General features: G+C 41.6%; 1 protein-coding gene across 1 annotated transcript; it reads right to left on the bottom strand.

Annotated features, from left to right (window-relative positions):
- Positions 1 to 10863: 10863 nt before the first annotated feature.
- Positions 10864 to 13825, bottom strand: LOC146319517 (uncharacterized protein C11orf87 homolog). Its single transcript, XM_084730091.1, has 2 exons — positions 13355 to 13825; positions 10864 to 12967 (listed from the first exon to the last, which is right to left on the bottom strand). The coding sequence occupies exon 2, from the start codon at positions 12861 to 12863 to the stop codon at positions 12444 to 12446; it is 420 nt and encodes a 139-aa protein (XP_084586217.1). The 5' UTR covers positions 12864 to 12967; positions 13355 to 13825; the 3' UTR covers positions 10864 to 12443.
- Between the last annotated feature and the right edge of the window lie 903 nt (positions 13826 to 14728).

Raw genomic sequence — 14728 nt, 5'->3', positions numbered from 1 at the left:
ACAAACCTGGCTTGAAACAATGAAATTTGAATATTAAAGGACCAGTGTGCGGGATTTAGTGGCATCTACTGGTGAGATTGTAGATTGCAACCAACTGAATATCACTCATCTCACAAGAAGAAGAAACACAAGACTTCCGAAAAAGGGGAATTGTGTCACAGTTCTGCGACCAATACTAGCTAGCTAGCTTAGCCTCAGTCTTTTAGCATTAATGTTATATCATGTGCGCAGCTGTTAGCTAACTTTACATTTACATTTTCAAGGGTTCTTATTTTAAAACATGTCAGATGGAAACATTAGAACATCAGCTGGAGACTTGTCAGCTGACTCAAGGAGTTAGCATTAGCATTAGCTCACATCAGCCAGCTACACTTATGAAATCTGCTTGTGAGTCGTTATTTTGGCCAAAAAATCCAGCTAGAAACGAGAAGCTGCTTTTGTTTACGTCTCTAAGGAATCAAAGACCTTGTGTTTTAACAATTACTCACAATTTTGATGTTAAATCTGCCACCGTCGTCGCCGTAAATTGCATACATTTAGTGCGAGGATGGAAATGTGGAGCAGGCATAGCAACAGTAACTAAGGAGGGCGGTGCTTAGTGAAGGGTCATCTGTGTCACAGCTCTCCCAGTACTTTTCCATGCACCCCTGCCTCTGATCCACTCCACCTGCCGGCCCCTCCCACCTCGTCAGCCCTGCTCCACTCACCTGTGCAGGCAGCTGCAGCTCATCAGTCATCAGGCCAGTAAAGAAGCTTGTCCTGCTCAGTCACTCACTGTCAGATTGTTCTTCAGTATATCCATGGAAGACTGTTTCTCTGTTGCCAGCCGTGCCTGTCTCTGACTCACCTGCCTTGTCTGAATCCTAGAAAATCACCTCCACCTTCTATCCCTGATCACAAGATCTGCCTCATCGTTCCTTGAGCGTTTCTCGAGTGTTTCTGTTTCCCAGCCTGTGTTCCTGAGGAGAGAATCTGCTCACCTCTCCACTGGATCCCCGACTCTCTGTCTGGCCTTGACTCGCCTTTTGTCTGCTCCCTGCTGGATTGTGTGCTTGGACTGTATACTTACCTGGTTTTTCGACCCTCTGCTTCCTTGACTACGCCTCCTGCCTGCTTACCACTGAACTATTCTCTTCTGTGCTGAGGTGTTCAATAAAGGTCATTACCGACGATACCTACTGTATTGTGTGCTGCATGTGGGTCCTGAACACACCAATACAAATCGATGATATTTTAACTCAAAAGTATGACATTATTGTGGCACATGAGCAAAGCATTGAATATTGATAGCTAAAGGTGGCAAAAGAAATCAATAAATTTCCAAATTTTTAGACATTTTTTCCAAACACATGCCTTTATTGATTAAATTTAAACTCATTTAGCCTAGTGTGGTCAGAACAGATTATTAAATTGTTTCCATCAGTGTCCTCTCTTGCTGCATTTACTTGCATTCTGACATCAGAGTTTTGTTCTTGTAAACTTCAGACCAACCACAACTTTTCATATAAATATTCTGAAATAAATCGCTCCAAAACTGGGGTGGCAGCTCAGCGGTGCAACGCATCTTTTAGGGGTGACAGCTGCCTTCCATGCCACCCTTCTAGATCCACCCCTGTTGTTGAGATATTTCAGAATCATTTCCATCCCTAGAGCCACACTGAGGCTAGCCATGCTTGAATATACTGGGGAATAAAAGAGGAGATTGAGGGCAGAACAACAGTGAAGATATATATCTGAAAGTAGAACAAAGGATCCTGTTCAGTTGCTCCAACTAGAAGTTTAAAAGTAAAGTTTTCACCACAGACAAATGATTCAAGCTTTGAACAAGGCCGATCTGTTATGCTGTCTTTTGCTTACAGAGCAGAGGAAGTGCTTGTCTGCGTTCCTGGCACTGAACCCTCGCAGCCACAGCTTGAACCTGCAGTGATGGAGCCTATAAACAGACACTGGTGGTGACAAATCATCCACCTCGAACCCTGACAGCAGGGGTGAGAATAGGAGCAGTGGTGTCCTCTCTTCCTGACAGTGAACTGTCACTTGTCATCACTCTGAGCTGAGATATACTGGAGAGCACAGGAACCAATCTGCTAATGCAGCTCAGTGGAATAATAAGAGTGAGCTGTAAAGTCGAGAGCAAGGTCTCATCAATATGAGAACGATGTGACTGAACGCAGGCCCGATTCATCCCTGCACCTCATGAAATATTTTGATTCCAGGGATTCATGCTGTAAAAAGTGTGACTTTTCCAATCTATGATGCAGTAATCTGTGGAGTGTTTACCATTTTGTCTTCACCCATGTTGCTTTTGTTAAAGTTTGGTCCCTTGGAGTCTGATGCTGCACAGCAGGCAGGCTGGCAGGCTGCTGGCAGGGTGTTAATTTTATATCGAGTGCAACCGGAAACCCACTAATTAGTGCACACAGTAGTTTACTTGCCAGACCTTGTAGGAACAATGTGAGTTGAGCTCTACCACGCTCACTGTCTTGGAGGAGGCCCAAGTCAATCTGATTCTCCTGGTAAACACCTGCTGTCCGCAAACCCTCCTATTTTTGCAGTAATAATTGAAAGGACCCATTGCCTTGTGTATTTCTATTCACTGCTGGAAAAACTCGTACTGAATATTTTATAATAATGATGAACATTTCCAAAGAAAACATGGGGAAAGAAAGCAGGAAGAACAAGTCAGTGTGTGCTCAGAAATTTCATGGAGGCCATGAAGGTCAGTTTGGCCTTTTGCCCCTTGAAATGATTATCTGCCCTGAGGCCACAGTGAGCTTGACGCCCTGCCCTCACTGTCCCAGCTGATTTGGCTGTTTTCTCCTCTGCCTCTTTCCTGTGTACATGTTTTTTTGACCAGTGTCTTTTGTTCAGGGGCAGATCTAGAGGGGTAGCATGAGGTGGCATTTGCCACCTCTGAAAGATGCCTTGCCACCCCAGTTGCCACCCCAGTTCTGGACAGTTCAAGTTCAAAATATAGATATATATGTACAGTATATACATGAAAAGTTTGGCTGGATGGAAATTTACAAGACTGAAACTCTTAAGTCCGAGTGCACGTGAATGCAGCAAGAGATTACGGCTACTGGCATTTTGTGAAAACACCAAAGTCCATGTGGTCCTACCAATAAAATGATGAGTTTGCAGACCTGTCTAGAAGTGAAGGATGAACCACACTGAGGACTGCCAACTAAACCAAGTTTCAAGAGTCTGCAAGTTGATCTTCATACTTCCCAGAACTGAAAGGTCAGTGATTTTTTAGGTTTTAGGAATAATAAGATCCACACCAAAATTTGATAAACATGTAAACAGGATTTTTATTTCCTATGGCAGTAAAGACCAGCTTTAATTGATTTTAATTAATCATGCACTACATACTCACTCAATCATTTATGCACTCTGATTTTCTCTCATTTTCCATATTGTATGACAGTATGGGCTCATGACACCTCACATCTTAACACAGTTGCTGAACATCACAGACACATCACTGTCAAATAGTAAAAATATACTATCTACTTATCTTTGACAGCTGTGTTTTATATTTGTTTTCTGAAATTATTACAAATTATGAATCTTAAATTACAATAAATTATTGTAAAGGGAAAATTATTGGAATGCCCACGGCCCCCTGGGATCTTTTTGAAGAGTCCACAGTTAGACAGGTCAACAGGATTCTGCCTGATACTTCTCATGTGTGTTAATGAACTCTGGGGGAGGTATAGGGTCAACGGGTAAAAACATTCATTCATTCACTCCTCTTTCAGCTAAACTCATTAATGGACAAATTGTGCAGTTGTAAGTGTTGCAGGAGTGTTTGCTTTTATATCTGAGTGTGTAATAGTAAGTGTGTAGCAGTGGTGTTCCCTGGTACTCCATCCCAGCACGAATGTTATCCCAGCATGAATGTGAGGAATGTGGGCGACTAATCTGCATAGAGCCTTTTTTTTATTTTTGATGTTTTGCACAAAAATAGGCTTAAATAAAAATTTAAAATGTGAAAGCCATTCAAAAGTCTCAGTTAGTGTCTACACTGTTTAGAGCTAAGAGGCCAGGAGGGTCAACAAATAAAAGTTAAAGTAACTAAGTCAAACTTTATTTCTCTTAAAGCCTTTGTTTTCTCTTGACAGTATAAATACTCACCATTTTAACAGCAAATCTTCATATTAGATTATGTGGTTCTACTTACAGGACCAGTGTGTAAGATTTAGTGGCATCTAGTGGTGAGCTTGCAGATTGCAAACACCTTGTCTCACTTGCTCCTTCCATGCTTGGCTCTACAGTGGCTGCAAAACTCACATAAAAGCATATGAAAAGCCTGTGAGCGTGTGAAAAGCAGTATCAAGAAAGCATTTGGTTTGTGTGTTCTAAGCTACTGTAGAAACATGGCGCCACAACATGGCAGACTCCATGAAAGAAGACCAGTGCCTTCTGTAGACATAACAGCTCATTACAGGGTAACAGAAACACAACAGTTCTTATTTCCTGATGATTAATCACAAAAACAGAACTTCTAATATTACATGCACTTTTTTTTTCCCATTTCTGCCCTCTAATTTTACATACTAGACCTTTAAAAGTTTATTGTTGCCTGAGGCGACACACACATTACACACAATGACAATAACACTATAATAAACAGTCTCAGAAGACCTAATCCACACATCGGCCAACCAACCTCCTTTGCAAAGTCTATCTGCAGCACAGAGGAACAGACCTCCTGGGACAACAAAACCCTGAAAACTGGCCTCATTAATTCTAAATTAGGCTATACACAATAACTAGGCTATTCCCAGAGCAAACTTAAATCCCACAAAAGTGTCTCCCTCTGTCTCTTCCTTTTCAATGCAGCTCTATATGTGTGACAATAAATAACAGCAGTCCAAATTCATATCTCCCCGACCTCGATCATGTCGTCCTTTCCTAATCATTTACCTCTATCCACCACTCGGCATCAGAGGGAGGAGTAAGTCACACATGTGCAAGTCACAAACAAGTCTCAGTTCTTAACCTTCAAGTCACAGGAAAGTCCCAAATGACTGTGGTGTGAATCAAGCAAGAAAAGTCAAGTCATTGCACAGGTCAAGCAAGTCATAAGTCAAGTCATGAGAATTTCTAATGATCTATCCATTTTCCACATTTAAATCAGTTTATACAGTGGTCATGGATAGTTAAGCTTTATTTTCAATATTAACGAAAACTGTTGCTGCCTGTCTACCCCTAATAAATCTTACTGATATTTGACATTTTATGGTAATTAGGGAAGAAGCCTCCTAAAGGAACATCAGTAGCGTGGCACTCTGACAAAATAATATGGCTCTAAACTTAAAAGCAAAACTAAAATAGCTTAAACTCAAGTCGAGTCTTTTATCAGTGTTTGTCAAATAAGTTTCAAGCACTCAAATTTGTGACTTTCATCTGACTCGAGGCAAGTCATATGATTCAAGTCCCCCAACTCTGTGAGTCATTTCCAACCTCTGACCCCCCATCCATTCCCAACCCTATAGCTACCGATCTATACTCATTCCTTGCTGCTGACCTTGCATTTCTATCAACTGACCTTCATCCATTCTTAAGTAATATCTATCCCTATAGTTGCTGACCTCCATTCATTCCTAGCCACTGACCTTCACTCATTCTTAGCCACTGGCTGGTGGCCATTCTGTGCCACTGACCTTCATCCATTCATAGGTGAGATCTGTCCCTATAGCTACTGACCTACACTCATTCCTTGCCATTGACCTTGCATTCCTATCAACTGACCTTCATCCATTCCTAGTCACTGATTGTCATCTATTCCAAGCCACTGACCTTCATTCATTTCTAGCCACTGACATCTACCCATTCCTCAGTAAGATCTATCTGTATAGCTTCTGACCTCCATTCACTCCTAGCCACTGACCATGAATTTCTATGAACTGACTTTCATTCATCCTTAGCCACTGACCATTCATTTTTAGTCACTGACCTGTATTGGCTGCCAGTCATCAACATCCATCAATTCCTGACCATTGACCTTAATTTTTCCCTGGCCATTGACCTCCCTCCATCCCTTACAACGGACCAGTACTGAATCCCGTCAATTCCTTGTCACTGACTTTCATCCATTCCGACTCACTTACCTCCATCCATCCCTATCAACTTGATGCCTCTGAAACTCATCCATTCCTAACAACCCCCCAATTCATGGCATCCTTTCATACATCCATCCTTTTCTCACTATTGACCTTCATCCATTCCTAGCTACTGACTGCTACTAACCAACTGAAAGTCATCCATTCCTAGTAAACTACTGCCACTGACTTGCTGACCTTTAATTCCTCCATCCATCCTTTGCCACTGACATCCATCTATTCTCAGCCATGGACCAGTGATTCTAACGGCTACTGATTCTAAGCCACTGACCTTGATCCATTCCTTGCCACTAACCTCCACTGATTTGTGGACACTGAACTCATCCATTCCTAGTACTCCCCTGCCACTGACCTCCTTTCATTCCTCCATCCACGTCCAGCCACTGAGCCCCATAAATTCTTAGCCACTGTCCTCCATGCATTCTACTACCAGCCAAATGGCTGCCACTGACGTCCATCCTTTCCTAGCTGCTGAACTTGACTGATTCCTAGCCACTGAAAACTCATCCATTCCTAGTAAACCACTGCCATTGACTGTCTTTTAATTCCTCCATCAATTCCTAGTCACTAACCTTCATCCATTCCTTGTAACTGACTGCTACAAACTAACTTACCACCAATGATTTCCATCCATTCCTAGCCACTGACATCCATCCATTTCTAGCTACTGAGCTTCATCAATTCCTAGCATTACCTCCCTGTATTACTAGCTACTGACCTCCATGAACTCATAGCTATTGACTGCTACTAACCATTATCCATTCTCACTGACTTTAGTAAACCACCACCACTAACTTTCTTTCATATCTCCATCCATTCCTAGCCACTGACCTACATGAATTCCTAGCCACTGACTGCTTCCATTCTCGCTCACTGACCTCCTTTGATTCAAGGACACCATGGCTAGCCCCACCTCAGTTTATTCCCAGCCACTGACATCCATGTATTCCAATCAGCTGATCTCCTTCCATCCTCATCTGTGTACAGCCACTGACCCCATCTTCTCTTAACCACTTACCTCTAGCCACTGACATCCACCTGTTCATTCATCTCTAACTGCCAATATCCATCTATTCACCATTGACATCCATCCATCCCTAGTCACTCACATCCATTCTTTGCCACTGACAGCCAGCCAGCTTCATCCCTCATCCTACCTCAGTGACAAGACGTGTTTCATTCACCAAATAAATAAAATATACCTCCACCTTTAGCAGATGGAAAAGTGTCTCACAGCCTGGTCACACAGAGAGAAGAGCATTTCCACAGCATGACTCGCAGGCAAAAGGACTGTAATCACATCCGTTATGATCACATACGGTACCTGGTCTCAGCTGCTTGGGATTACATCATTTACAAGAAACCCATGTCTTTTGATTACAGAGTGCTGTTCCATTGGATTCCTTTATTTGTTATTTATTATGCTGCAAACATGTATGTTGTTCTGCATCCTAATCTATAAATTGTTCCGAAGAAAACATATGTCTGAATTTAGAATGCATTAGTCATTTTCATTGGCTTACATCCAATTTCCCTGCGAGGATAAATGGTTTCACTCTGTTGCACTTATGCCAATGAGATAAGATAGACAGGCAGTCTGTCAGTGCATCTTCCAGAGCTGGAGCCGTGCCAAAGACTGCTTCATATTACCAGGCCTTTCTTGCCGGGGACAATTAGGAACATGGTGTCCTGGTACCTGGCCAACACACTGACTGATGCTGATTCACTTCCCCTGACCTCCAATAAGACAGGCTGTGGCGCCATTACGGGGAGATGTTGAGATTAAGAATGGTCTTCTATGGATAACCTTCATGTCAATAAATCACACCGAAAGATTAATAGGGTGTATACAGTAGACTGTTCTATATGGAGCGGATCTGATTCTGTATGCAACAGACATGGTCCTACAATACATGTCGTTCACATGGTCCTACATAGCTCAGAAAGCTTGTAAGCAGTGATACAGGTCCTTGGCAAATTCTATAGATGCTGCTTGAGAATGCCATTTGTATTGACTAGTAGTGGTGTGGGTGATGTAATGAAAATCCATCCAAATATTTGCATATTATCAAATGTCACCCATATAGTATCATATCTGATGAATGTCCTCATGTCCTCAGCTATTTTTAAAGTTAAATCTACACAAGTGTAACTTTACAGTTTACAGTTAATACTGAATCACATTTTAAATTAGAGTCTTAAGTTTTGGTGAGACAGAATTAAACTTAATGTGGATTCATAGTATAAACTAAAACAAGGTTTAAAGAGAGGTTTGAAGTTTATCAAAATGTTTGGTGCAACAACAGGAGACATATTATGCTCGTTTTGGGGTTTATATTTTGTATGGAGGTTGTAATAGAACAGGCCTTTAATGTTCATAAAATACATAATTTTTTCTTATGCAGGCCATTTTTGTAACTCACTCACCCACTGTCTGAAACACTGATTTAGCTCCTGTACCCCCTCCAAAAAAGCCCAGCCTGCTCTGATTGGTCAGCTCCGTGCTCAGGGGAGCAGGAACTGCCCAACTGTGATTCACTTGGTATTCAGTAGGCGGGAGGGTCACCTATCTAGAGGTTGTGAGACAAATCTGACTGGTGTCTTGGAAAACACATTTTCTGAAAGGGAGAGCAAACAAAAAAGAGAGAAGACAACAGCATCACATATTTTATGGGTCTTTAGAGACACTGGGGACGCATATTTTTGTTGAAAGACCATGAAAAAGTGTATTTTGCATAACATGACCTTTACAATACTTAGCTTCTTAACTATTCCCTTATGCATTGCTCGAAGTTCCTTAGCGATCAGGAAATTTGAATGGACCCATAACAATCCCTTGAAAGTGGAATAATTTGTGGAGCATAAAATGATGGGTGACTTTATGGCGGATGAGATACGAACACACATTTTTCGGGACAGGGACAACCCACTGGACACTGTGAGCAATGCTAGCGACTTGTCAGAGAGTTTATCTGACACTAGCAGCTTTCATGAACTAGTCAAGTGTTAACTCAACTTTGTCTCATATATGAACATAATAAAAAAAAACTCACCAGTTTTTGATGACACAGTAATATCTTCATATTTCTTCATGACTTAATCTACAGTTCATTTCACTGCAAGTTTTCTTACATTGATTTTGTCACTTACTTCTTACCACATCTTCTGTTTGTGCGTTTTTGTTATGACTGGGCTAAATTTACTTTGGATTATGTGCCTTCAAGGAGAACAACATTCTCATGCTCTGTCCAGTCTGACTTCTTTTGCTTGTTGTCTTCTCTTTGTTGTCTATTTGGAGACACTAACGAGCATACGTTAACTAGGCGAGTTAGCTAAGCTAGCTAATAACTGACTGAATAAGGGCCTGGTCACACATACACGAATTAAGGGGAGTGGCCCCTAATTTATGTCGCTTCTTCGTCTCCAGTTCAACTTCGGTGAACTTTGAGGAGTCGGTGTCAAACCGTCAACCAATAGCAAAGATGTACGCCTTGGCAGGCAATGGCCACTCCCACGCCCTCACGTATTATGTGAACTGCATTATGTGAACCCCATAGCTGAGAGAAATACTCAACACCTGACCGGTTTTTCAGATAATGACCAACAGGCTACGTTTAAGGTTACTGACACATTCAAAGGATTAACATAAAGTATTTATTTATTTATAAACTTTGAATATTACATATTTTCCTTTGATAAGGCAGATTATATGAACTCCAGAAAGATGATGTTACTGTAAAACATTCCAGCTCTCATAATGGCATACATTTACAGTGAATTCATATAATAAATGACACATAATTTCTATTAGGCCCACTATAATACAATATGAAGGATCAAAAAAAAGGACTGGCTTGAACTGAAACCCTCTGTTGGAAGGGTTCTCAATTTATTACATGTCAGAGAATACATTATATAAATACTGAAAAATGAAAATACTGTATTAGCGCTAAAACGTAGGCTACTATCTGACACATTAAAGAAAACAATCTTATGTGCATAACTACAGCAAAAAGTCTTGCATACTGTCAGGCTAACTATAGCTACCTACAGATGTCTAACAGACATTGGAGGACAGTACTTTTATGCAAATATGCTAAGTCACTTAATTCAAGGAAAAAATACTACGCATACAAATAAGCCATTTCTACAGCCTATATGCAGCTTTGCACTGCCTAACAGCACCACAACATCCATTATAGTCTAACTACATACTGGTAGTGTGTCAGAGGACATGCCAAGGAAGATCAGCGAGCCATTATGGTCTGTGTTGTGTCACCAACTCTTAATAATTTAACACAACTGTGTGTCACATCCCAGGAAGGATTTAAAGTTTAAACATCTTTGAGGTTTAAACAAGGCTGGGGGGAAGAGGAAGAGGTCCAAAAGTCAAAGCAGGCAAATACTTTATACAGTTCCATAAGGAATTACCAGTTGGCTAAATACTAGTGTAGGCTATTAGGAAGGTGTGTGGCCACATAGCTAACCTATGTGCCACTGTAGTACTAGTGTTACTTCTAGGCCTACGGAGAGCTCAACAGTGACCGCCCACTTTTCCTACGGTTCTGGAAGTGATTTCCCATTCATCCATACGTTCCTTCCACTGACGTTGCCGAAAGTCCTTAAAGAGTTGGCTGGAACTAAGCAAACCAACCAGCCATGAGATCAATCATTACCATAAAACTTTGATTCCGAATAATAAAAGATTGTAAAATGGTGAAAAAGGCAAGACTGTGTACATGATTAATTTAAGAGTGAAAGAACTACTCATCCCATAAACCACTGCGAATGATAGTGCTTCTTAAATTTAACTTTTGTCATCACTATAGTGTTAATATTGTTAATAACGATGTTATAATATATTGTACTTTGTTGTGTGTGTATACAACTACATTATTAGTATGATTTGTGTTTGCTAATGTTAGCGACCTAGCTGGCCAGCGTGCTAGCAGAGCTACCCATTCATGGGAGTGTTCCATTTCAACTGGAAACTCAGAATAGCTGAGTTCCCAGTTGGAAATGTCAACTGGAAAACCTTCTGGAGTCAGGTTTCCGACTCGGACAATCGGAGGAATGTCATTAACCCCAACCTCAAAATCCAATATGGCTGCTCTGTGCACCAACAGTAGTGAAGCTGTCTATTAGCACTTGTGTCTCAAATCATTTGTACACACCGTATGTACTGTTCTGTGGACACATTGCTACACAGTATGCAAATAAAACATGTTTTTCTTAAAACAAGCTAACATACAGACTTGTGGCTTCTACAGGAACATAAACCATCGTTTCACAATCTCTTGTGTTAAGTCTACCTTAGATGGTTACATTATCATGACTAATAATCATGGTTTAGAGAGTTAATTAGTTAGTTAAAATGTGTTCATTTACAGTTAGTAATTACCTGTTAAAAAATGTAGCTAATAACCTAATCCAAGTATCCCATTTTTAATTTCCATTACTTATGGATTACCTCAATACCAAATATGGTGAAATTATTTAGCCCAATATAAGGTTTTATGTTTGTTGCTAGAATTTTAGACTATGACATGATTGTCCAGCTATAACTTCCTTTGTTATGCAAGAATACATGTTTAGATTAATTTCAATAATAGTACTAGTAGGAGTATTAAAATGTTAGCTAGCTAACTGGATATCTGTGTTGCTAAGATTCGCAGTTGGTCTGTGTAGCTAACGTTAGCAGTTGGTCTTGCCTGAATATATATATATAAATATATATATATATTTTAAATTAAATGCAAGTCTTTGATGACAGAATTTATTTTCACATCTGAAGGCAGAACAGTTAGTGAACTGTGATGTTCCTCTTTTCTGACTTAAAGACTAAATAATAGTGAAATTTACGCCCAGTGAAGCAGTGATGTCATGATATTGACTGTAAGATTAGCTGGTTTCACTGTGGTGTTGTGAGATTTGTTAAGTGTTGTGATATTTTCCTTTATTTTAAATGTATTTTAAAATTGTAATCTGCTAATAATCCCAATTGTCATTAAATGTAACTGTAATCTGATTATGTCTTTTTAATGGAATACAATTACCTTTTTTGTATTCTAACTACGTAATCCATTACTCCCCAAACCTGCTAATGATGTAAATCCTATATTCAGATTACGAATAGGATTTTCACTTCCGGAACCTCACTGTTGAGCTCTATTCTGCTCAGTATTCTGCATTTATTTTTTCCTACTGTTTCTAAATCGTCTACAAGCAGCAGAGATGGGTACGTGGGAGTTCTTTGTGCCTTATTGCTTTTCCTGTTTATTCCACAGTCTCGTTCCCTGAAGTTGCACCAAGTTAACAGTCAAGAGGAACTGTCTCGTGCGGCGCCTGGCCGGTGACGTCCCCACTCTCTGCGCTGTGGCACGAGAGCTTCTCGTCACATTTCACCACGGGTCGGATGATGACGCACGGCCTCGCGGGCTCCCCGGCGCGCGCGGGGCTGCGACTGTCGCGCTCGTATTCCTCCTGCGCGCGCTGGATCTTCCTGTTCCGGAGCTTCCTCTTGTGGAAGTGGAACGTTGCCAGGGAAACCAGGATGATCCCCACGAGCACGGCGACCAGCACGAGGAGCGCGAGGGTGGAGGAGAACGGCGGAAAGAGGCTGAGCTGCTCCGCGCAGGTGCTGCTGCTGTTGTTGTTGGCCTGGAGGAGCCCGTGACAGCGGTGCGGCGGCACCGACAGTCCCGAGGCCTCCTCGGAGGTTCTGGCTGTCATCCGGTCCACCTTTTTCCCGCCCGGACACTCTTGTCTCCCTGACCCCAGTACCCTTCGTGCTCTCCGGGCTCAGCGCGGTGACACCGGCCCGCGCATGTGGTTACCTGCACCGAGAAGAAGACACATGAGCGCCAGAGGACACTGCCTATCAGTCCAATCAGACACCCGCCCACCAACACTCATTAACTACATTAATAAACCCAATCTGAAGCAATTAACACGGCAAGTGTGCACCATTTAACACTAAATCCCACTCTCAGATCAGCTGCCAGCCTTCAACAGCGCACATCCTGATAAAATGTCTGAAAAGCTGCTATGAATGTAAGATGAGGCAGAAGTCGGGACAATACATCATCTATTGTAATGTGCAGGCCTCCCAACATTTAGCCATCCTCTCCCGCACTCCACGCAGCAAGAATGTCACAGGATAATGTATGCATTTGCTCAAATCTCACGCCTTTATCGCTGTTTAAAATAAAGGAAATCCTTACCTGATGAAACAGTCAGTGCGGGGAACAGTCCGTGAGCGCAGAGCCGATATTAGTAAATGGGAGAACTGGATCACGGTGACGCATTTCATACAATGTGATGCTGCTGCTGCTGAGCTCCGATCACTCAGGACGCTTTGATTGCCGCAATCCGCTCAGTCTGCATCCAGGACAGCGCTCTCCCAGCTAAATATTACAGGTAACAGGAAAAATCCCTCAGTATGCATCAAAGTGGGGTTTTAAAAAAATGCGATTGGAATAGAGACGTGGTCTGGGTTTTTTTTCTTAGAAAAGCGTCCCTCCTCCTCCTCCTCCTTCTCTGGTCGTCCGCTGCTCCACCACTCAGCATCTGAATGAAGAGCTGCAGCTGCATTAAAGGTCCCGTATACCAGTCAGCTGGCAGCACGGCTGATTTTTTTTTCCTTCAAATGTAGTCTATGTATCAGCAGCACCACACTGCTCAGGTTTCCCTCTAATCTCTTTAACAATAAATGCCATCAGTTCACACTTGAATCAGATCATGAACAAACTCGAAGGTAAATGAGTTTTTTTTTTTTTTATTATTGGAGCCTGGTAACCACTGAGGGTGTGGTCAGTCAAATGCTGCAAACCTACATGATTTAAGCCTTATAATAAAGGGTGTAAAACATGTCCAGCTGTCATGATTCATGTGGGATAAAACTAAGTGTAGGAGGTATGTGTCAATTATTAGCCTTCTCCCAGAATGTTAGACAAGTAAAGTTGGTAGAAACCGCTTATTTTTAGACATAACACCTACACCTCCACTCTATGGAGACACGTAGGTGCAGAGGCATTATGAAGCATGTACTTGGTAAACATCAGTGCATATTTAGCTCGAATAAACTAGTTCATTGCAATTAAATATTGTCATTTTAAAAGCTGTATCTCTCAGGGGGTTAAAGTTGGTACCGTTCTCAAAATAATGCACATTAGTTTGATATCGTAGCAATTAAAGGGATAGCTGAGGTTTTTTGAGGCAGGCCTCCATAGCGTGCTTATCCATATGGTGGTCAGCACACCCAAGTTTGGAGAAGCAGCAGGAGCACAGGTGTAGGAAGCTAACTAATGTACTGCTTTGGACAGAGTCAGCAGCAAAATGTAGTTTAGACACCAAAATGTGACGGTGTGCAAACGGCAGGATAACGGTTGCTTTGGAGAGAGCAATATTTGTCTCATATGAAGGCAGTTTGCACAGGTGGAAAGAGTACTCAAAATTTGTACTCAAGTACAAGTACTGCACATTACTGAAAACTGTACTGGGGTGAAAAAATACTTGAGTAAAAGTACAAATTGTTCTTCACAAAATCTACTCGGTGCTTCATTTCAAACCCCTGTACTGTTCTGCTCAGTGGTCGC

The sequence above is a fragment of the Lutjanus erythropterus genome, chromosome 11 (assembly GCF_056507025.1).
Source record: "Lutjanus erythropterus isolate fLutEry1 chromosome 11, fLutEry1.hap2, whole genome shotgun sequence".
NCBI classification, from domain to species: domain Eukaryota; kingdom Metazoa; phylum Chordata; class Actinopteri; order Lutjaniformes; family Lutjanidae; genus Lutjanus; species Lutjanus erythropterus.
This window is presented reverse-complemented; position numbering and strand designations above follow the sequence as displayed.

What these genes read in the sequence shown, in the direction of transcription:
- LOC146319517 (XM_084730091.1), bottom strand. Translation starts at nt 12,863, where the DNA reads ATGACAGCCAGAACCTCCGAGGAGGCCTCGGGACTGTCGGTGCCGCCG.